Source organism: Misgurnus anguillicaudatus, chromosome 25 (assembly GCF_027580225.2).
Source record: "Misgurnus anguillicaudatus chromosome 25, ASM2758022v2, whole genome shotgun sequence".
Lineage (NCBI taxonomy): Eukaryota > Metazoa > Chordata > Actinopteri > Cypriniformes > Cobitidae > Misgurnus > Misgurnus anguillicaudatus.
In genome coordinates, this window is record NC_073361.2 from 20,000,251 (window position 1) to 20,022,459 (window position 22,209).

Sequence of the window (22,209 nt, forward strand, 5' to 3'; positions counted from 1 at the left end):
TCCGCCGAAACACATCCAATGAGAAATGTTCCGCAGTGCAAAAATAAGTGTGATTAAAATGCGTAAAAAATGTTTAACGCATTATTTTTTTGTGTAATTAATTAATCTTAATTAACGCGTTAAAGTCCCGGCCCTAATATATATATTAGGCCTGTCAATAGATTAAAATATTTAATCTAGATTAATCGCATGATTGTCATGAGTTAACTCGTGATAAATCGCAAATTAATCTCACATTTTTATCTGTTCTAAATTAACCTTAATTTAACACTTTTAAAGTATTTAATACTCTATAATCAACATGGGTGTGGACAAATACATATGCTTTATGCAAGTGTATGTTTACACCAGCCTATTTACATCATTTGTATTTCGACAGAACCATCAGCCATTGTTTTGTATGAATTTTTTTCCTCTATTTCTGTTTGCTGCTGCATCATTTGTGACAATTTTCAAAAATGTGTTATTTTTAATTATGACATTATAAAAAAATTAAAAAAAAAAGCATGTGAACCTAAAAAATGAAATTGTACAGTTAAAAATGTGTTGTGTCTGTTCAGGTTATCTCAGCCCAGCAGCTGCCAAAGCTCAATAAGGATAAACAATCATCCATCGTGGACCCTCTGGTCAAGGTGGAGGTCTGTGGCATACAAGATGACAATGCCATTCAACAAACGCATCACATTGTCAATAATGGCAAGTGACTAAACAGAAATATAAAAAAGAATGTTTGAACCTTGCATCCGGATAGGTATAAATTAAATGTTTTTTTTTATTGTTTATAGGTTTTAATCCTCAGTGGAATATAAACTTTAAGTTCCTCATTTATGTACCGGAACTGGCTTTGGTCAGATTTTTGGTAGAAGACTATGACACTGCTTCCTTCAATGACTTTGTCGGACAATACACAATCCCTCTAACCAGCATGCAGATGGGTGAGTTGAATAAAAATCTTACTTTCTGTTTTTCATTACTAAGTCCTAAAACTTGCATTGTGTGTCATGAAAGAAGTAATAAATGCTCCTGTATAGTTCAGTGGTAGAGCAAGGTCATGGAAACAGACCCGCTGATAAAAAGTGCATAAATGTAATGTAATGTAATATAAATTAATCTTGATTTATGCCTTTATGAAGGATATTTAATAAAAGATTCCTTCTTTTTTAGGATATCGCCATTTGCCTCTATATACTAAGAGAGGAGATCTTATTCCTTCAGCGGGACTCTTTGTACACATCATGCTTCTCGATGTTGTCTAGACTCAATGCAAGTGTGCAGATCACTGGACAATCTAACTATACAACTAATATCTCCTCAGCTAACACAAACTCTAGCAAGTTTCCCTTAGCATTGGATTTGTTTTGTACAAGAAGTCCCTCCCTTGCCATCTACCAACTATCCCTAATTAAAACTGCAGTGAGTAAAAATATCATCACATAAAGCACATTTAGACAAAAATGTTACAAAACATAGTGAAGAATTTCAGAGTATTTTTTTAACAAATTATACCCCACAATCTGTACCAAAAAATGTAATTCTAGAAATGACATTTAGTGACATCCCTTTCTCAATCAGTACTACTTTTAGTCTTTTAAACATTAGTGTTTTTAATTATGTAGTGTTTAAAGGTAAACTAAAAGTGAACAAGATTTTTTAACCTAACACTGCTTTCTTTAAAATTGTTTTTAAGTATTTAAAAAAAATACTACACTGATGCCTCTTTACATGAACATGATCGAACATAGTATTTAAAATCAGTGTTTGTATATTATTTCTTTGTTTGTATGAAAGTTGAGTTTGCCCAAACATTACCTACAAGACTTCAATTATACATCATTAAAACTTTATGCCTGGTTTCACAGACAAGCCTTAGCTAAAGCCAGGACGTAGTCTTAGCTAAATTAAGATGTTTAAGCATCTTTATTAAACATGCCTTAGAAGAAGACGTTGCTAGTGTGCATCTTGAGACGAATCAAAGCTTATTTTAAGATCTGTGTGTAAAAAAATTATTTTCAGTGGAGACACCTCAAACATGTGATTTAGTCTAGGACTAGCCTTCCCAGCAGGCATTTTAACGTTGATTCAACGTTGAATCAACGTCAAGGACAAGGTTGAATCAACGTCAAGGACAAGGTTGAATCAACGTTGAATTACCTTTTGACCTCAAACATGTGATGTAGTCTAGGACTAGCCTTCCCAGCAGGCATTTTAACGTTGATTCAACGTTGAATCAACGTCAAGGACAAGGTTGAATCAATGTTGAATCAACGTCAAGGACAAGGTTGAATCAACGTTGAATTACCTTTTGACATCAAACATGTGATTTAGTCTAGGACTAGCCTTCCCAGCAGGCATTTCAACGTTGATTCAACGTTGAATCAACGTCAAGGACAAGGTTGAATCAACGTTGAATTACCTTTTGATTTTGCAAATTTTTTTCAACGTTGAACAACAACTGACATTATTTCAATCAAATTTCAACGTTGATTTTTAAGCATTTTATTAACCTTTTGCAACCGTTTACCATTCACCGTTGTTTCAACGTTGAACAAACAACTGACCTTATTTCAACCAAATTTAAACGTTGAAGGTCGGTCATATGCCTGCTGGGTTAAGCCTTGTCTGTAAAACCGGGGGTATATTTTTTTAAAAGGAGAGCATTTATCATAACACTAGCATTCCTGTGGTCTGTATCTGTGAAATGTGTAAGCTGTTAAATTGTAAATGTTAATGTGACTTTTACATTATGTGTTGACCTTTACTTAACAATGGATTTGTTTTCGGTTCTAAGTTCAGAATCTAACTCAAGCTGACTATATTGCTTTATAGGTTTTAAAATAGCAACATAATTTACATAAATGATGGACATTTTGGTGCTTTTCTTAAGTTTCTTAATGTTTTCTCTACAGTATGTATGGATGAATCATCTTTTAATGGTATAATTTAATCTGTTAATAATAGGTTGGAGAGTTGCACTACAAATATGTATACTGTAAACATGAATTTACATATAAATGATTTCTATTTTTGTTAAGGTGTTTTATATTTAGGTTTTTGTATTCATTGTGGTACAAGGAATTGTTGCTATTCATTTTATAAAAAATATTTCTTTTTTCCATGTTAATTTATCTAATGTGCCTTAGAGAGCAGTTGTTGCACAAGCTAGTACTGACTATGAATCAAGCCGTAACATCGGTTTCTCGTGTCTTAAAGTGATGTTCACTACACAGAAGAACCAGCTTTACTGACATTTCTAAAATGCTGTGACAAACTTCTAAGTTTATTAAATAATAATCTGAATAAAACAATCACAAATTGTTCTAAGCAAGTGTTTTTTTATTAGTACGCTATACAAGATAAATGCATTGTAAGTAGAGACATAATCATAATTCATAATTTTATTATCGTATTAAGGATCAGGGTTCTTATTTAAATATAAAGAAGATATTTACAAAACATTTCTATTATGGCATATCATTGTTTAAACCTCAGCTTTTGAAAGAAGGAGAAATATATTTATGAAGGCACTTCAAAACCTGGGAAATGAAATTCTCATATAAGTGACAGTTTCCCAGTCTTTCCCATGCTACCCAAAGTGTCCAACAAACAGTTGTGAATATCAGATTTGGTCAACAAAAGTAACATCGTTCTCAAAACAGTCCTGCCTTCTTTTTAAGATCATTCTGGCGCCATTTAGGCAGTCGTTGAAAATCGTTACGTGTGCAGCCGAGGAGACTCTCAAACTCTGCATCAGACAAATAGACCTGAAATAAACACAGTGGGGGAGAAAATGATTTATAATTAAACACCTCATATGATAACATAACAAAATAAATCATGGATGGTGAGTAACTATAAACTAAAACCCACCTCTCGTTTGTCAGGGTCCACTCCTGGAGGAAGTTGACCAGGGGTTTTATTAACTATTTGCTCAGAGTTCACTGGACCAGAAAGCTTTCCATTATTAAGTGCACTGGAGCTGGATGACTGTGTCTTCTGGTTAATGGGCTTTATATTTCCTGGGCCTCCAGGAGCGCTGTAGCTCCCCGCACCTCCTCCTGACTTCTTATTCAGGTCTATGTTGTTAACACTCTACAGGGAACGAGAATGCCATGTTAGTTCCTCTGATATGGACAGGTGGATTATATTAATATATGTATACAGTAATTAGCCATGATTAATCAGTTTGATTTAATGTGAGTGATCAGTATAAAATGCATGCGCTAGTATTAGTATGGCAAGCTTTATCAGTATTTAATCAGTAGGATGGGGAAGGATTTTTTTACCACAGTGATTTGTGAAACATCACCCAGCTGGCTTTTCATCTCCTCGTATGAAAGGCCACCCTGCAATAGAGTTTATAAAATATTTAACTAAACTGAAAAATAATTTTTCATTGGTTGTGTTTTATAACATTTACGTATGAAGTTAGGAAATGTTAAGTAACAAAATAAAATGCCTGAAAATGCATGTATGTTATCCATCAAGCATTTGTTGGACTGGGAAAAGTGTTTTTTTAAATTCATAATTTTTCCAGGGATGAGGGAACATTAATCTGAGCCTGAGATGATCACCACTTCTTATTGTATATATTATAGATTTATAGATAGATTCTATTATATTTTATATATGTGTGTATATATAAATATGTATGTATATATGTAAAATTTCATAAAACTTTATTATAATCATATTTAAAATACACATTTTTCCGCCAAAGCACCACAGGCGCAGTGGCGCAGTAATACCCTACTGATGTAATGCGGTCATATGTAATGATACAAATATTATTCCTTCGCCGCCACGCAATGTAGTTCTGCTGAAGCAAAAGCGGCTGCTTAGCAACACAGAGGCAGTGGCGCAGTAATACTGGTGTAATGCGGTCAAGAGTCATTTTAAACGGCTCATTTATATTTATTAATTATTATTAATGTATTAAGTTATTGAGTTAACATAATTTTCCCGCATAAGTTACGTGGCGAAGGTGAAAAGGTAAGTCGTAACAAAGTTGTAGCACGTAATTACAGTCTGATTAAAGATTACAAAAACACTTCTGATTAATTATTTTTGATTTATAATTTGATAAATAGAAACAGGTTCATTTATGAAAAATATAATTTGAAAAAAAAATCACAAAACTTTTCAAGTTGCAAGGTACAGATTGATTTGGCAGGTTAGCGAATTTATGTAATTCATTGCTGCCCCCTAGTGGACAATAGTAGCTGTTCAACTCACGCTCCACTTGTGAGGATCCCAAGCATTAAACCAGCCTGTGAAGGTGGGTGGCTCATAGCCCTGTTTAACGGAGATAATCGGGGTCCCGGGGTCTCGACCTGCAGGGTGGGTTTTAAGATATTCCACTGCACTGTTGTTTGCTTCCTGAGTCTCATACTGGTTGGACGAGTTGCCAATCCAGAGGAAAATCTGAAGGAGATGAGAGCATGACTACTGTAAGTAGGACATTTTTTAGGTTAATTTTAGAGCGTAACTTAACACTCAAAAATAAAAAGAGCAAAATTGTTGTTTGCTTTATTTTTCTTTGCAAGTTTTGCATAGCCCAGACCGCCGTGACCACTTTACCACAGCCACATGCAAAAGAATCAGACAGAGCCTGATCAAACAGAACCCACCTCCTCCCAGGTGTCTAACAGCATGACATCATCTTCATCCAGGTCGTCCTGTGTGAAGTCAGCCACTTCCGTCATGAGGAATCGTCCCGTCTGATTGGAGCACTCGAACAGGCGTGGAGTGTGAAGTGCGTCGTCTTTTTCCAGTCTGGTGGAAATGCAGAAATGATCATTAACTGAATAAAAATATGGGATGATGATGTCATGATTTGTAAGTACCTCTTGTCACTGGCATAGGGACCTTTTCCTCCCAAAGCCACCCAGAAAGCAGCTGGTTCCTGCCCTTCCATCACTATCTGCTTTTCCTGCTGAGAAAGCAGTTCAGCTACGGTTTTCCCCATCTCCCTCTCATCACCATTGCAACCCTGTGAAACGCACCAACATTGCACACATTTATTAGCGGGGATACCTCATGAACTTTGAAAGTCATTTAAATTTACTTTATAGACATATTTAAAGATAAAAATTTATGGTTCAAATTTCACTATATAAAGAATGGGCTCTTGTATCTACACACAAGACACAATATAATATAATAATATTGGACACCAAACAACAACAGCCTGAATTTTAAAGAATATAATACAGTATATTGGTGGTATTTAAATGATTAAAATGTTACATACAATTATGTAGATTTTAAATTATTTTAAAGTTTTAAATATTAACATAATATATTGATAATACAATGAACTATTGCCTGACCATGTAAAGACTCTTTGGAAAGACTTGCCTTGCCATACCACAGGAAAATAACTGCATCAGTTTTGAGCAGAAAGACATCATTGGTGTTCAGAGAAGAGGCTCGGGCTGGCACCTCTGTCGCTTTTGTGTTCATTTCATGTGTCCCTCTGACCTGAAAGAGCCTGGCACCAGGGTTAGGGTTCACCACACCTGGTCGTCCCGTCCCGCCCTAAAACATCAAGATTGATTAGTTGATACCTAGCACATACTGTAGATAAACGGTCAGAAGAGTTGTCACCGGCACCATTTTAAAAGGTTCTAATATGTACCTTTGAAGTACTAATATAAACTCTTTAGGTATAAAGGTGTAGTTTCTGAAGGGGAATCACCCTAGTGACAGCTTTTGTAGCTTTTTTCTGAGAGTGTATAAATACACAGTGATCAAAAAAGATTTTGGACACTTTAGTCACATTAAAGGAAAACACCACCATTCTTCAATATTTTACTATGTTCTTACCTTAACTTAGACAAATTAATACAAAACTATCCTTATTCAATGCGTGGACCCAATCCCTGTACAGCGCGTCGTGAATGTGCTAGCATTTAGCCTAGCCCCATTCATTCCTTAGGATCCAAACCATAGACTGTAAAAAAAGATGGACGACGGGACGTCGCCTCCCTCCATTGTAATGAATTGAAGCCAAAAATGTCCGAACATGATCACCGCCATCATGTTACGTAAAAACGTCAGTTTGGAGCCAAGGCATGCGCAGAAGGAATCGTCCATGGAGCCAGAGACGGAGATGCGGTATCAAACTTGCGCCAAAACGCTCGCGCGACCAATTCAACCACGCCAATCATAACGACACGCCCAGTTTCTATAGCATCAAATTACTAGCTAAAATGAAACTTAGCACAAAAATAAACACTTGAACATATATCAGCGTGATAACAACTACTTCAAAGGACCAAAACCGTCTTTCGGAAACTTTTATTGGAAGTGTAAATAATTTTTTTATTTAGAGAAGAGTCCCATTTGTTTGTATGGAGAGAGTGGGGTTTATGACTTGTACTGCAGTCAGCCACCAGGGGGCGATCAAAAAGCCAGCAGCTTTACCCCCCAGTCACATTAGCTACATTTGCCATTTGCCGGCTACAAGCGACGAGCTCGTCGCTGCGCGAGCAAGGTGGGGCGAAAATAGACAAGAAGGCTATTTTATGCAAATGCTGAGCGATGCGACAAAGCGACTGCCAATCGGAGTGAAGGGGCAGCGTGACGTAGGTCTGTGGCCGAGTAGAAGAAAATAATTCAAGATGGTGGAAAATGAGTATTTCTGTATATATCTGATCATACTTTTAAATCCAAAAACATCGTTCTTGTAACTTAAAGCAACGCTATGTAGTTTCCATGTAAAAATGACTTACAGCTCCCCCATGTGGTTGAAAAGCGCAACAGTGCCTGGTATCAGACACTCTTCTGCATGCAGGGGGAGGGGCGGGGCTGTGTGCTCTACCCTCCACCGCCACTTTCAGAGTGTGCTTGTAGCAGCTAGGAGGCTGCTCAGGTTGCAGCAACAGTACAATTTGTCCAGTTAAAAGTTGTTCTACCACTGAAATAATTTTAGAGACATTATTTAAAGGTAAAAAAAACTACATAGTGTTGCTTTAACAATACCTCTGAAGTGACTTTTGATACCGCTTTTAGATACTAGCCAGGGAACGGCAATCAAGTGGGTGCGTGACGCTCACTTTTGTAGCTATGTCACTTTTCAAGACTTATGAAGCACACCCGATCCAAACACTTCCATGCTTTCCCCACTCAAAGACCATTACATGAGCAGTTAATAAAAATGAGAACTATATTGTATGGCGGAAGAGCACCCAGTCTGCAGGACCCCCACCCCAGGCACAGTAATATTGACAGAAGTTTGAGCGAGAAGGGGAGTAGTCAGGAGTGATGATGTTATTGCGCACCGAGGTCGAAGTGCTGCAAACTGGGTGGTTTTCCGACATACAATATAGTTCTCATTTTTTTCCCGCTTAAAAATCACCAGGTTGTGTTTTGTGCACCATACTTGCTCGTGTAACTACTCATGTAACAGTCTTTAAATAGAGAAAACATGGAAGCGTTTGGTGACTTCTGAATTCATCCCTGTTTGGATCCTAAAGAATGAATGGGGCTAAATGCCAACACACTCACGACGCGTCGTACAAAGATTAATTGCATGCATCGAAAAAGGTATGCATTAAATTGTCTAAATTGAGGCAAGAACATAGTAAAACACTGAAAAACGGTGGCGTTTTCCCTCAAAAATGTAAGAATTCAGGTGTATTCAAATAAATCATACATCAAATTAAAAGCTCTATCTAAAGAAAGACAGCACATAAATGCATACATTATGATACATACATAAACCTTTCAAAAAATAAGCCTAAAAATCTGTTCAAAATATAAAAGCTAAGCACAAGAAATATCCTTTAGTCGTAAAAAGAGAAACTAAAATCACATTAAATGTGATGTTTTGTCTCTGACTGACCTTCAAATGCTTTATTATGGCATAGCAAATGTTTAACCACTACTACTACTTCTTTAAATGGATGAAAAGATGGTTACCTCATAGATGATGAGTTTTCCTTTAAAGATGGCCAGAAAGTGCTTGGGCTCTTTTCCCATAACCACCCTGACCTGTGTAGGGGCTCCATTGTATTTGTTATCCAGATTCACTGCCTGATATGCACACGCTGTCACTTCATCTTGTGTTGCATGACGGCCCTGCACATGTCATATTGTATGTCATTCAAATGACTATAGACTCATATACTAATATACGAAGGGCTCCACAAAGAAGATATTTTGAGGAATGTTTGTAACCAAACTGATCAGAAGTGCCACTGACTTCCATAGTATTCTTTCTCCTACTATGGAAGTCAATGGAGCTTCTGGTTGGCTTGGTTACAATCATTCCTCAAAATATCTTCCTTTGTGTTCATCACAAATGATGAATTGCAATATTTTTTCTTCACATGAGGGGCTCAGATGCAAAACCCCTTACGTATATATATAACGTCTCCCCACCTGCCACATGTAGAGAATGTACTGGGGTTTATTAGCTCTATTGTAGGTGTACAGGACCAGGTAACAATCGCCTCCATAGAACTGTCCGTAAGTTTTCCGGCTGACTTCTTTCAGTTCAAGCTGTTCAATCCGCCAGATCTAGACAGGAGAACAATGGGACGCTTGTGAGTTCACGACTCTGATGTTTACGTATGCGTGTGTATATGCGTATGTGCATCATACCTGAACTTCACCTGAAGCGTCATCCACCATCCTCTCCTGAGCTGCCAGTTTTGGCTGAGCGTGGAGCTCCATGACATCAAACTTCACCTGGTCCACTTTAGCTGCACATGTACACATACACAATAACCACATGTGTATGCAAACACAACACGGATGCATAAAGAGTCATGCTGAATGAGTTAATCACCTATCCTGCCCACCGAGTGGGTTTTTCCCATGCCTTGAGTTTGACCCGTTTCTTTCCAGGACTTGAAGAGTTGTTTGAACATAGCAGACTCTCCCCCGTCACTCATAACTTCCACCTTAGTGTTCGGTGGGTAGTTTTTTGCTTTAATAAAACCCTGATGGAAAATATTTAAAAGGCACAATTATAAACAATTACCAATTTGGGTGTCGACAGGGCTGGGACCTAAGCACTTATAGCTCCGTGGGACCACTAGCTGATTCGTGGGACCCCCTGTGTTATAAGAATGCTGTGTGCTTGTTTTATTTGTTTATATGTGAAATCCAGGCTATCTTATCTAATAATCTAATTATGAGATTAGGACATCAGAGTTTGATTTTACAAATACTGTAAACGTACAACTGCCCGACTCATAGCCGAACGTCTCTCTTCCTCTGATGCGTTCTTTCCCTTCCAGACCATTATTGAACTGCCACCCTGATCCAATATAAAGCAATCCTGAAGAAAAACATCACAACCAACAGTTAGATCAGACCGTTGTGTCATAGTCTGAATGATACACTGCAAACTGTATAATAAAAAATAATATCTAAAAATTCTTAAATTAAGATGTGTGATGCGTCAGCGTGACCTCACGCAATACGTCATCAAGTCAAGCGGTCACAGAGGACGAACGCAAAACTCCGCCCCAGTGTTTACAAGTGTTGAGAAAGAGGACCGTTCCTACGTTGTTGTATGTCAACTGATACTAATTAATGTCTTTGTGTCAGTTTATTGTTAACAATGGTCCGCAAAGTGCGTTTTATATACATAACACGTGACCTCCCTACGTCACTACGCATTTATGTTAGGTCGCGCTGGACCGGACCTAGACGAAAAGTTGTGGTTTAAAAGAACATATTTTTTATTTTTCTTGTCAAAAATGACAATCGTTTTGCTAGATAAGACCCTTATGCCTTGTTTGGGATCGTTTATAGTCCTTTAAAACTCCGTTGAAAAAAACTGTTACGTGTTGAGTTAAGTGTTAAGTGTTGGTGTCTATTAAAGTCCATTAAAATAAGAAAAATCCTGCAATGTTTTCCTCAAAAAACATAATTTCTTCTCAACTGAACAAAGAAAGACATCAACATTTTGGATGACATGGTGGTGAGTAAATTATCTGGATTTTTCTTTTAAGAAAATGGAATATTCCTTTAAATTAAGTGTTTAAGAAAAAATAAATCTTATTTTTAGATTATTTTTCTCACCCCATTGGCAGATATTTTAGCTTGTCTTAAGTTTAAATTTACTTAAATTGTATATTTTTGTCTATAAACTAGACTTTATTTCTTAGGTCATTTTGCTCATCAAGAAAATGCATCTTGATTAAAGAATTTTTAGATGTTTCTACTGAAAACAAGACAAAAATACTAAGTAAGAAAGTCATTTTTGGAAGGGAATTGTGAGTGTCATGGTAGATGTCTCACAGAGGAGGTTAGCAGATCCTGGGTCAGTGGATTGGCAGCCACTTCTTGCACCATGAGCTGACCGCTGGCATCTGAAACACTGTAGAAATGTAAGTGTTAATTAATGAAAAAATGATTTTCAAGAAAAAAAATCTTAGTATTTTTGTCTTGTTTTCAGTAAAAATATAAAAAAAATCTCAAATCAAGATGCTTTTTCTCGATGAACAAAACGACCCATGAAAACAAGTCGAGTCCTCAGACCAAAAATACCAAATTTAAGTAACCTTGTGCACAAAATAAGCACAAAAAATCTGCCAATGGGTTAAGCAAAAACACTAAATTGAAGAAAAATTCAAGAAAAATGTGCAGATTTTTTTTTGCTTGTTTTATGCACAAAATCACTCAAACCTGACACGTTTGGTCCAAAACCTAGACCTACCTTCTTGAGTCATTTTGCTCATCAAGAAAATCTCAATTTAAGAATTTTTTGACACTTCCACTGAAACAAGTCAAAAATACCAAGAATTTTTTTTCTTGAAAATAATTTTTTGCAGTGCACTATTTTAAAGACAAAACCACAAAAATGAAAATCGGTCTTCATACTGGTACAGTTTGACATTTGAGTTCTGGTATTGGTCTGGTTTGTCATCAGGTATGGCCTCTTTAAGATGAATGCTCTTCTGACCCAAAACAGACACCATAACCTTCATGAGCTCAGGAGAAGCGTCTTCTTGCCCACCCTCAATAATACCAATCTGAGCCCGACCTCCGCGCTCTCTGTCCCTGATGTCTTGAGCCAACAGAACAGCCTACAGCGGAGAGAGACCAAAATTAATTAATTTGTCATTTTATCCTTTAACTACTCAAAAACATTTTATTACTTTTAATTTTTCTTGTCTGTTGCTTTGAGGACCATTCCACTGTATTATTGCTTTTCCAATGTCCAGTAAGAATATGTCACCCAAATTAAAACTGCTCCATGACACCTCCACCTACAAATCAGAAACATGGTCAACTTCAGATTACCCAGAGTTAAGTGGGTAAAGATAGTTAGTAATGTATCAGTTTACCTCTTTGGCAGTGACATGTTTCGTCCCCTTGACGTGGAGCAGACGCTGAATGCTATACACGTTGGTGTCCACATGCGTGAACCCTGATCCAACACCACCTTTTTTGTAACTAGAGATAGATGTGAAAGTTAAAGGAATATTCAATTTTCAATTTTTGAGGAAAACATTGCAGGATTTTTCTCATTTTAATGGACTTTAATGGACCCCAACACTTAACACTTAACTCAACACGTAACAGCCTCCTTCAACGGAGTTTCAAAGTTCTACAAATGATCCCAAACGAGGCATAAGTGTCTTATCTAGCAAAACGATTGTCATTTTTTACAAGAAAAATAACAAATATACACTTTTAAAGCACAACTTCTCGTCATTTAAAAAGTGGAGTTGCAGCCCTCAACTGATGTTTATGTTGTCATGCTGTGAATTAGCCACCAGTTGTGTGAATGCAGTACCAGTTTTAGCCACAAGTTTTGGAATTGCAATACCAGTTTTGGCCACAATCCTACGTACTGTTCCTTTAACATGGAAAAAGTCAGGTTTTTACGCTATGACCCCTTTAAGGCCAATTCACACTGATCCAACAAAGCATCTGTGTGGTCGGTGTGAAACCCCGGTTGGCAGTTGTTGGAACAAAATAAATAACAATTGAGTTAGTTGTTGTTGGACCAGTGTCAATTGGCCTTTTGTCAGTTGGAAATAAGCCTTATCTGGCAAGCCAAAGTCAATGTTTGAACGTAAATGAGGCCATTCTTGAAGTAGCTTTTGAATTTCGGTGATTCAGATCCCTGAACCTCTCGGTACTGGACAGGAGAGCCACCGAGATACCCGTCCAGTTGGGACACATAGATGGCTGCTGCCCCCTGCTCATCCTGAGAGGAACTGTTGCCTATCCAATAGTGGATGTTAGTGGATTGTGTGGTGTCGTTGCTCACCTGAATGAAATGATACATGTGAAATGCAGGCATGTACATATAATGTATACAGGCTGGAGAAGTTGAAAAATGAAAAGAAAAACACACATAAACTAAAAAAATGCTGGGTTGTTTTTAACCCATGCCCAATCTTGGACACCCCTGGGCTAATATTTACCAAATGGTAATTGGGTAATTTTTAACCCAGCATTTTTTTTATCAGAATGATCTCACGGAAAGTTGTTATAGTCATGAAAAATTTGATCAACTTATCCATGGCACAAAATTCAGCTCTTTTTTCGTGCCATGAGCACAAATGTCTGAAATGTAGAATGTAGAAACCAATACATAAAGTACATCCTAACCCAAACCCTGAATCTAACCCCAACCCCCAAGCGACAATAATTTAAAAATAGGAAAAAAAAACGAGAAAACAATACATAAAATGACACAGACACGAAAAACTAAACTTGTGCGGGTGACACGAAAAAGACACTCGTGCTCAAGGCACGAAAAAAGCTGAACTTCATGCCATTGACATGAATAATTTAATCACATTTTTCGTGACTGCAACACGACTTGCTGTGAGATCATGTTGATTTTTATAGTATAGGACACCTGGAGATTTTTGTCACCTGGAGAATCCAAAGACAAGTAAGCAAGCATTTTCTTATAAGTGTCACCTGAAGAGTTTTTTGTAATTTGGATTATTTCACAGGCTACTCACATAAATAATAATGTAGCAGTCACCCTCAAAGAAATTTCCATACGCTTGCTCTGGGACAGGGGTCATTTGCAATTTCTACAGAAAATAGAAGAATTTTTAATAACAATAAAAATAGAGAAAAAATACACTTAAGAGTAAAGCCTCTCGAGAGGGTTCGTCGAAGCATTTTTGGTTCCCAAACAACTTTTTCTTTAAAGGTACTTACAAGAATCACTTTCTTCTTATATTTTTACAGTCTGTAACCTTTCTCTTAGATAAAAAAGGTACATGGGGTGGTACCTTTTCAAACAGTAGACTTTTGTACCTAAACAGTACATACTGGTACCTTATAGGTATACAAAGGTAAACTGTAAAAAATTTGCTGTAATTTTGCAGCTGGTTGCCAGTAACTTACTGTAGAAGATAAAGTCTAAAAATGTTTCATGTTCATTTAACTCTGAACAAAATGTTGCCAGTAAATAACATAAAAGTAAAATCTACGGTAAGTTATTGGCAGCTAGTTGCCAGTAATACCCAGTAATACTGTAACTTCTACAGAAATTTTTTACAGTGTATCTGTACCTAAATGGTACTTATTTGGACCTTTTTAAAAGGTACCAGCCCAGCAGTGACACAAAAGTACAACATTTGTACTTTTTCTTTTGAGGGTGTACCTTTTGTGATTCTTTATGGAACCATACAGCACGACAAGAACCCTAAAAAAACTTTATATTTAAAAGTGTATAGCAGCTTGCTATGTTTTTATGATGAAGAATAGTGGTAGAAATGAATTGTGTCCTCTTACATTGATGGTCCAGAGCTGTAGACCAGGTTTTCGTAGAACGCTTTTAAACACATTTTTTGTATCAGCCATTCTGCTGGATTGTGAGAAGAAATCTCAATTCTTTAATTATCTGAATGAAAACAGAAATCAACAATGCAATGAACAACAATAAAAACTCAATCTTAAAAAAGAAAATATAGTAAAAGTATCCGGTGTTACAGGGTAATTATACATTTAAAGGTGCTGTGTGTAGATTTTTAAAGACATCTAAAGGTATGATTGGGAATTGCAACCAACGGTTCAGTCCACAGCTCCCCCCTCCCTTTGGAAACGCATAGAGAAGCTACGTTAGCCAGCACAGGACAAACACGACATCGTCTGAGACAACATAGGGACAAAACATGCTCTGTAAAACAGTTTGTCTGTTTAGGGCAAGTGCGACTTCTGGTGTAAGTGGATAGAATAAGATCATTCTAATGTAATAAAACAATACAGTTCATTATGTAAGGTCTTTATACACCACTGATAATATAGTTATGCATATTATATTGCATTTCTGACAAGAGATCCACAATACACCTTTAAGTACTGAGAAATAATGAGAAACAACATTTACTTGCTGTAAGGGTTTGCTTTAGGGTTAGTTGGATATTTATGTTTATACAACAGTTCTTTCTGGTTCTCGAATCTGATTGGCTAAGAGCTATGCGATATTGTGCTGATAACGGCACTGTAACCGCTTCACCTTTCGTATTATTCCGCCACCTAGTGAATGGAGGTCCTAAGCAGGCTCATCTCTGAATGGAAAAACACAGACGCGCTGTTTTGAATCACTCTCCGTGTGTCTCATTAGTTTACTAGCTCATAAATCAGTCTGTGAAACCCCAATCGGAAGTTATTATTCCGTCAAAGATCAGCGCTCTTGGATGTTACGTTAAAGTTAATGGGAGAAATGTCTTGTCACATCGTGTGGACGATTAACACTTGGAAAGAGGAATATAAACACTCGTTTTTTTCTGTGGCTATATCTTTTATCAGAACGCGAAAACACCGTGGAACTGCAGGTAAGCACCGCAGCTTTTAAATGTGGACATTGATCATTTACTTTATCGTGACGTGACTATTAAAACATGTTATGAGATATCGCCACTGATATAACGTTATTTATAAGCAGCATGCAAAAACATCTCTCTGACACTTATAAAAAAACGTTTTATATAGTACTGACAAGAACAAAGTTTAATAATAATAATCGAGTGCTCGTATCGCGTTAAGAATAAATGAGAAAGCAATAGTAACGTTATACAAGTATAGTTTTATTAACTTTTACCTCGCGCCAAAACAATAACAACACAAAAGACACTAAATATGAATAAAAAAACAAGGAATAGTTTGATCATGACACCAAATACTGCTGATTTGATCTCATTTTGACGATCATAAACAAACAAGGCCAACATGAGAGCCAGGGAATCCCTGTCAGAGATGTAGCCCAGAGAGGGCGGTGGTCAGCGAGGCGAGTGAACACTGACATCCGCTCATGCTTTGGTTCTCATTCGTACCGAATCTCACTAAGCAAACGTTCAAACAGGCGCTATCTTTACTAATTGACTGTAGATTTAAATATAATACATATATATTCTCGACTGAACTAATCTTAAAACTACACTTTGTGACCAAGAAACGGTAATATAAAGTAACAGCTTTTTCGTCCATTGAGTTGTTATGAGCTTCAAAGCAGCCGAAAGTTTTACCTGTCATTCTGGCCGCCCTCAAATCCGTGGCGGAAGAAGTAGTTCTCAAACAAAGAGGTTTTTAAAATAACTCTGTTGTTGTTTTCTAGTTTTCGTTTTTCAAACGTGTGCCGTCGAACTGTTGTATAAAAGCAATATCGCTCTCGGAGTCGTGTGATATAGCTCTATATCATCACGGCTGTGATTGCCTCCGGCACTCTGCCTATGGCCTCGTGCCTCTGGCCTAATCACAGCCGTGATGATATAGAGCTATATCACACTCCTACTCGAGCGATATTGCTTAAGTAACATACTGTTATTAGTACAGTAATTACATGTAACTAAAACACTATATAAAAAGTGCGTTACACTTTATTTTACGGTGTCAGTGTTACAGTGTAGGCTAATTATATATTTAAAGGTGCAGTGTGTAAATTTTAGCGCCATTCAGTGGTGAGGTTGCGAATTGCAACCAACGGCTCAGTCCACCTCCCAACCCTCGCTTTTGAAACTCACAGAGAAGCTATAGTAGCCGCCACCGGAAAAACATGTAATTGACGGAGACAGCTTAGTAAAAAAAAGTTTGTCCGTTAAGGGCTTCTGTAGAAACATGGCGGCACAAAATGGCGACTTCCACGTAAGGGGACCCTCTGTGTATGTAGATGAAAACTGTTCATTATAAGGTAATAAAAACATAACGGTTCATTATAAAAAGGTCTTTATACACCCCTGATAATATAGTTTTGTATATTATTTTGCATTTCTGTCAAGAGATCCTTCTAAAAATTACACACTGCACCTTTAAGTACTAAGTAATAATCATCAACAACATGTACTTACTATAGGGTTGGGGTTAGGTTTAGGGTTTGGTTTAGGATTAGTTGCATGTAATTATGCATAATTAACTGTTATTACTATAATAATTACACTCTTAGAAAGAATGTGTTAATTTTTTACACATGTTTTTGTGTTAAACTTTTAACATATTATGTGTAATTTTAACACATTATGTGTCATTTTGTGCTGATATTGTGTTAAAACACATTTATTATATTTATTATATTATATTTCTAATAACACATAGATGGGTGGATTCTGGGACAACGCATTTAGTGTGTTGTCCCAGAATCAACACTAATGTGTTGTTTTTAACACATCCGTTCTGAGTGTGCATGTAACATGTGTAACAAAGACACCGTAAAATAAAGTGTTACCAAAAAATTGTACCAAATTCTTAAATAAAAAAATAATGAAATCATTTTGGGTAATATAAAACACAAATACAACAGTTACAGTTCTTTCAGTCGTATCTGACCTGATTTCAAACAGTGATGATATTCAGTACAACTGGGACATTTTATTACTCTGCTTGTGTAATATTGCTTAATAAACTAATAAACAATGGAGTTAAAGGTCAACATTTACTCACCAAAAGTTGTTTTACAAACCTGAATAAATGTCTTTGTCCTCCTGAATACAAAGGAAGATATTTTGAGCAATGTTTGTAACCAAACTGTTTTGGAGCACCATTGACTTCCATAGTATTTTCCTACTATGGAGGTCAATGATGCTCCTGTTTTCTGCTTGATTACAAATATTTATACAGGTTTGTAAACAATTTGAAAGTGAGTAAATTATTTTTAATTTTAATTTTTTCCCTTTAATTCCAAGCATACAATAAAAAGATAAAAAAAGATTATATATATATATATATATATATATATATATATATATATATATATATATATATATATATATATATATATATATATATATATATATATATATATATATATATATATATATATATATATATATATATATATATATATATATATATATATATATATATATATATATATATACACACACACACACACACACACAAAATAGCTTTTAAACATACAGTGTTATACTTAATTAAAAATTATAGCAGATCATTGCCAGTCTAAAGTACCCAGAGGCGTTTTGTCAACAAAAAGATTGATTAAAAAAAAAATGACACTAAGAATCATACATGTATGTGACAAAGAACAGATGTTTTCTGAAAGGATGCTGAAAAGGAAACGAGAATGTTTAGCTTTCCCCAGAGATTATGTACCACTTATAAACGATGCCACCCAGCACCATGGCAACAAATGGATGTCACATTAAAGAAGATCTCATAATGCACTCAGCAAACACAAAGGCTGCTAGGCGATACCAAAATTTGCCAAAAAAAAAAAGAAAATATTTAAGATTACACACCGTGTGGAAACATTATGCAAATTTGAGTCATATGACAACAAAAAATGTTTCCTCATCATCTATATCCTGCTTACGGCATTACTTTAAAATGATCTTACAAAGCGAATTCTTAGACGAATAACCTACAAATAAATGATGCAGTACAGTACAAACAAACAAGCATTAACTACACATCAGCGACCAATCCCCTCTCATAAACTCCAGTGTTAAGCGTGAGGAAAAAGCTGACCTTTCATTATTACAGCGCCCAGCTGTTGCTAAGAAACTGCAGGAGTATTGACTGAAGTACTGTACTGAGGAGGGTGGAGTATGAATACAAGGACACATCCAGCAGGCTGTAGAGTACCCCACCCTTCATTTAAATACTTCCAGTATATAACGCTATGACAGGTCAGATAAAGTCATGCAAACAGAAATACTGATGTACAGTAATATTGCAAGAGCTATTTATGTTTTAAAAGTAGCATGGGCTTGACAGGATGCATCATATTAATAATAAAGTATTGGTAAAATAAACTAGTGATTTAATAATAAGTGTAATCTGTTTTATTGAAATGTATGTCACTGATTTGAGATATGGCCATCAGAAAATGATTGTCTTTTGGTCTTACAAATATTAATAAACTGCAATATTTTCACAGATAGATTATCTGATTAACTAATGAATTTAACTATCTGATTACACAGACAAACATCACCCAAATTAAAAACTCAAGCATTGCATATCTAATCATTTTTGCGTGATTACTGTCCTGTATAACTGGTTTCCCTTTGAATTAATCCGTCTATTGACATAGCTTTCCAAACAATAGTCAGCCCAGTGTTTTAATGAATACCACGGCTTAGTCTCATATTTCCCAGAGGGAGCCTGACCATTTCTAAGAATTTACTCCACATTTATTCCACATTACTAAACAACTATCCAGCGCATAATAAACACAAAAGGGCAAATTACGCATCAAAGAACAAGCCTGAGGCAATAATGTTTGTATTGCAAATAAAGGACTCACTAACGGATGACATATGAAGTTTATAAGCAGTAAAATATGCACCTAAATGCTTAGCTTTTATAGTCAAATCCTGTGTTTGTACATGCCATACCCAGTATTATCTACACTGTCAGACAAAATGGTCAAAATATGTACCACAGCTGTCACTGGGGCGGTAACTTTTTCCGAGAGAGTTTATATTAGTACCTCAAAGGTACATACTGGTACCAGATGTATGGTACATATTAGGACTTTTTAAAAGGGTAGGCTACTGCCCCTGTGACAACTGAGGTACATAATTTGACAATTTTTTTCTAAGGTACTTCACGTTTTAAAATAAATGTACAATCACATGTAGCATAACAATTAAAGTTTATAATTGTAATCACTTACCTGTCGGTCCCAGGCAGATGTATTGTTCACGTCAGTAATGTATTAATGAATTATGAGAAATCCTCTGGCCTCTGGATTTACTCAATGTGTGTTGTACAGGGATGGGCTTGTACTGTATATGTCCAGCCCTACAGGTGAAAACACACCTCAATACTCACACAAGACTTTATATGGACAAGACCTGTTCCCCTGAACTACAAATAAAGGATACGGTAGATGTTTGTCTTTTCTGTAATTCTAGAATGACCCTAAAAGGAGAAAACAGATTTTCACAGTAATACATTCATACGTTTTCAAGTATTTTTATTGGGTTACTAATTATTACAATTTTTAATGTTTTCCAGGGCATGTACTTAAAAAAAAAACAATAAGCTGATACAACATATTTGGGTTGCATGATAAAAACTTTTGTCTGCAGTGTTAGTTTTATCTGGCTATGTAAAACTGATTACAAAGAGCAAAATATGAATGAGGAAGCAAACTTTGCATTAGGAAAATCTCTTCCATTTGGCATAATTTCTTTGGGTAATAAACAACAAGCTTTCCAGTTGGTAGAGGTCATAGAGAATTAAGTCTGATTGTATACACATCGATTCTCTGTCTCCATTTTCTCCATCTTGGAGATTGGAGTGTCACACAAACACAATGAAGAAAGTCCAAGAAATGAGACATTGATTAATGTTTTTAACTGCAGCATTGAATGATAAACTCCTGGATATATATCAGAGGGTTCATATGGTCCGTCGACTCGTAACAAATAATATAAGTGGCAAAGAGGTGCTTCATTAAAGTTTTATACTTTGTTTTAATCACAGGCCAGAATGCTTCAGATGTTAAAGGTTCTTTATGGAACCATTCAGTCCAAATGGTTCTTCTATGACATTGTGAAGCACCTTAATTCTTTGAAAAATAAGAGTGCTACAAAGGGTGTTTACAGCGATGCCATAGAAGAATCATTTTGGTTCCTTGAAAAACCATTCAGTCAAAGATTCTGAAGAATTATTTCTTTCTTAGAATAATTATAAAAAAGAAAAAAAATTAAAAGTGTATTTTTTTCCCAAATAAAGAAACCAAATTATGTTTTAAAGGTGCCAAAGAATGCTTTGAAATAATGTTAAATTGTATATCTACATACAAGGTAGGCCTATGCGACTTTATTAAGTGCAAAAATTATCCAGTGATGTTTTTACATGTTCATTTACAACCCTAGGATTTGCCCTATAAAAATGGTCTATTATTACTTCATTTGAAAGGGTCATGAATAATAATGTTGAGCTCTGCTCTGATTGGTTGTTTCTCAGGGCAGCTCCTTTCAGTAGCTCAAACCTTATGTTTGAGCCTGTATCAGGTGAAGATACTTAATTTGAGGAATAATCAATTGTTTGGAGATTGTTAATAGACGTTTCTGATTGGTAAGCTTGTGTTTTTTCAGTATGGACCTGCAAAACGTAACTGTAACGTCAAAAGTAGAACTTAAAGCAACACTTAAGAACTCTGGCTCTTTGCTCCCCCTACAGGTTAGAAGCGTAATTGTTCATTACCACTGTCGTAAATACTGCAGCATAGCTGGCTCTGATTGGATTGTAGGTCTGCCGTAAAGCAAGTTTTTGTAGTTTTCACTCGAACTACAGGACCGCTACCCGACGGTTGGAAACTTCTTTAGTGCGGTTTTGGCCGATAGAGGGCTGCAAAGCGAATGTGAAAGTGCCATTCACCCTGTTTTGTGTTGATGAACCACTGAAACTTTTTTGGAAACATTATTTTAAGGTAAAAAAAACTCTTTGGTGTTGCTTTAAGCCTAAACGTTAGCATATAGCATTAACTAACATATAACACTTACTCAGAAGTCACAAGTTTTTAGCCTTGTTAGCATTAGTTTTTAGCATTGTAACAACATTGTAATTAATTTAATGTGTAATTTAAAGGGACACTCCACTTTTTTGAAAATATGCTCATTTTCCAGCTCCCCTAGAGAAACATTTGATTTTTACTGTTTTGGAATTCATTCAGCTGATCTCCGAGTCCGGCGCTACCACCCCCAGCACAAATCAGCACAATCCACCGAATCCGATTACACCATCAGCATCGCGCCCAAAAAAACAACCAAAGAGTTTTAATACTTTTCCTATTCAAAACTTGAC

The 22,209-nt window shown here is 36.1% G+C and overlaps 2 protein-coding genes and 1 long non-coding RNA gene across 6 annotated transcripts in view; 2 read left to right on the top strand and 1 right to left on the bottom strand.

Annotated features, from left to right (window-relative positions):
• plcd1a (phospholipase C, delta 1a) overlaps positions 1–2,821 on the top strand; it is a 30,854-nt gene extending 28,033 nt beyond the window's left edge. For 2 of the 3 annotated variants that reach the window (XM_055181992.2, XM_055181991.2), the window contains exons 13-15: positions 561–696; positions 786–935; positions 1,165–2,821. In XM_055181992.2, the coding sequence (XP_055037967.1) occupies positions 561–696; positions 786–935; positions 1,165–1,256 (378 nt within the window). In that variant the 3' untranslated portion in view covers positions 1,257–2,821. The remainder of the gene's footprint in view (positions 1–560; positions 697–785; positions 936–1,164) is intronic. The other variant, XR_012368183.1, reaches the window with a different exon arrangement.
• A 491-nt stretch (positions 2,822–3,312) lies between these two features.
• Positions 3,313–20,213, bottom strand: vill (villin-like). 2 transcript variants are annotated; one of them, XM_073864188.1, is made up of 20 exons: positions 20,069–20,213; positions 14,728–14,836; positions 13,944–14,018; positions 13,040–13,237; positions 12,306–12,410; positions 12,117–12,227; positions 11,839–12,044; positions 11,257–11,335; positions 10,190–10,288; positions 9,794–9,947; positions 9,607–9,707; positions 9,385–9,522; positions 8,923–9,081; positions 6,358–6,537; positions 5,844–5,989; positions 5,628–5,772; positions 5,233–5,421; positions 4,284–4,343; positions 3,868–4,089; positions 3,313–3,761 (listed from the first exon to the last, which is right to left on the bottom strand). In XM_073864188.1, the coding sequence occupies exons 2-20, from the start codon at positions 14,794–14,796 to the stop codon at positions 3,648–3,650; spliced, it is 2,550 nt and encodes an 849-aa protein (XP_073720289.1). In that variant the 5' UTR covers positions 14,797–14,836; positions 20,069–20,213; the 3' UTR covers positions 3,313–3,647. The 2 variants fall into 2 exon arrangements, with proteins under 2 accessions (XP_073720289.1, XP_073720290.1); XM_073864189.1 differs by lacking the exon at positions 4,284–4,343 and having other exon boundaries at positions 20,069–20,196.
• Positions 4,430–5,829, top strand: LOC129425926 (uncharacterized). Its single transcript, XR_008638240.2, has 3 exons — positions 4,430–4,989; positions 5,207–5,447; positions 5,544–5,829. It is a non-coding gene; the product is annotated as an uncharacterized lncRNA (long non-coding RNA).
• Positions 20,214–22,209: the final 1,996 nt, after the last annotated feature.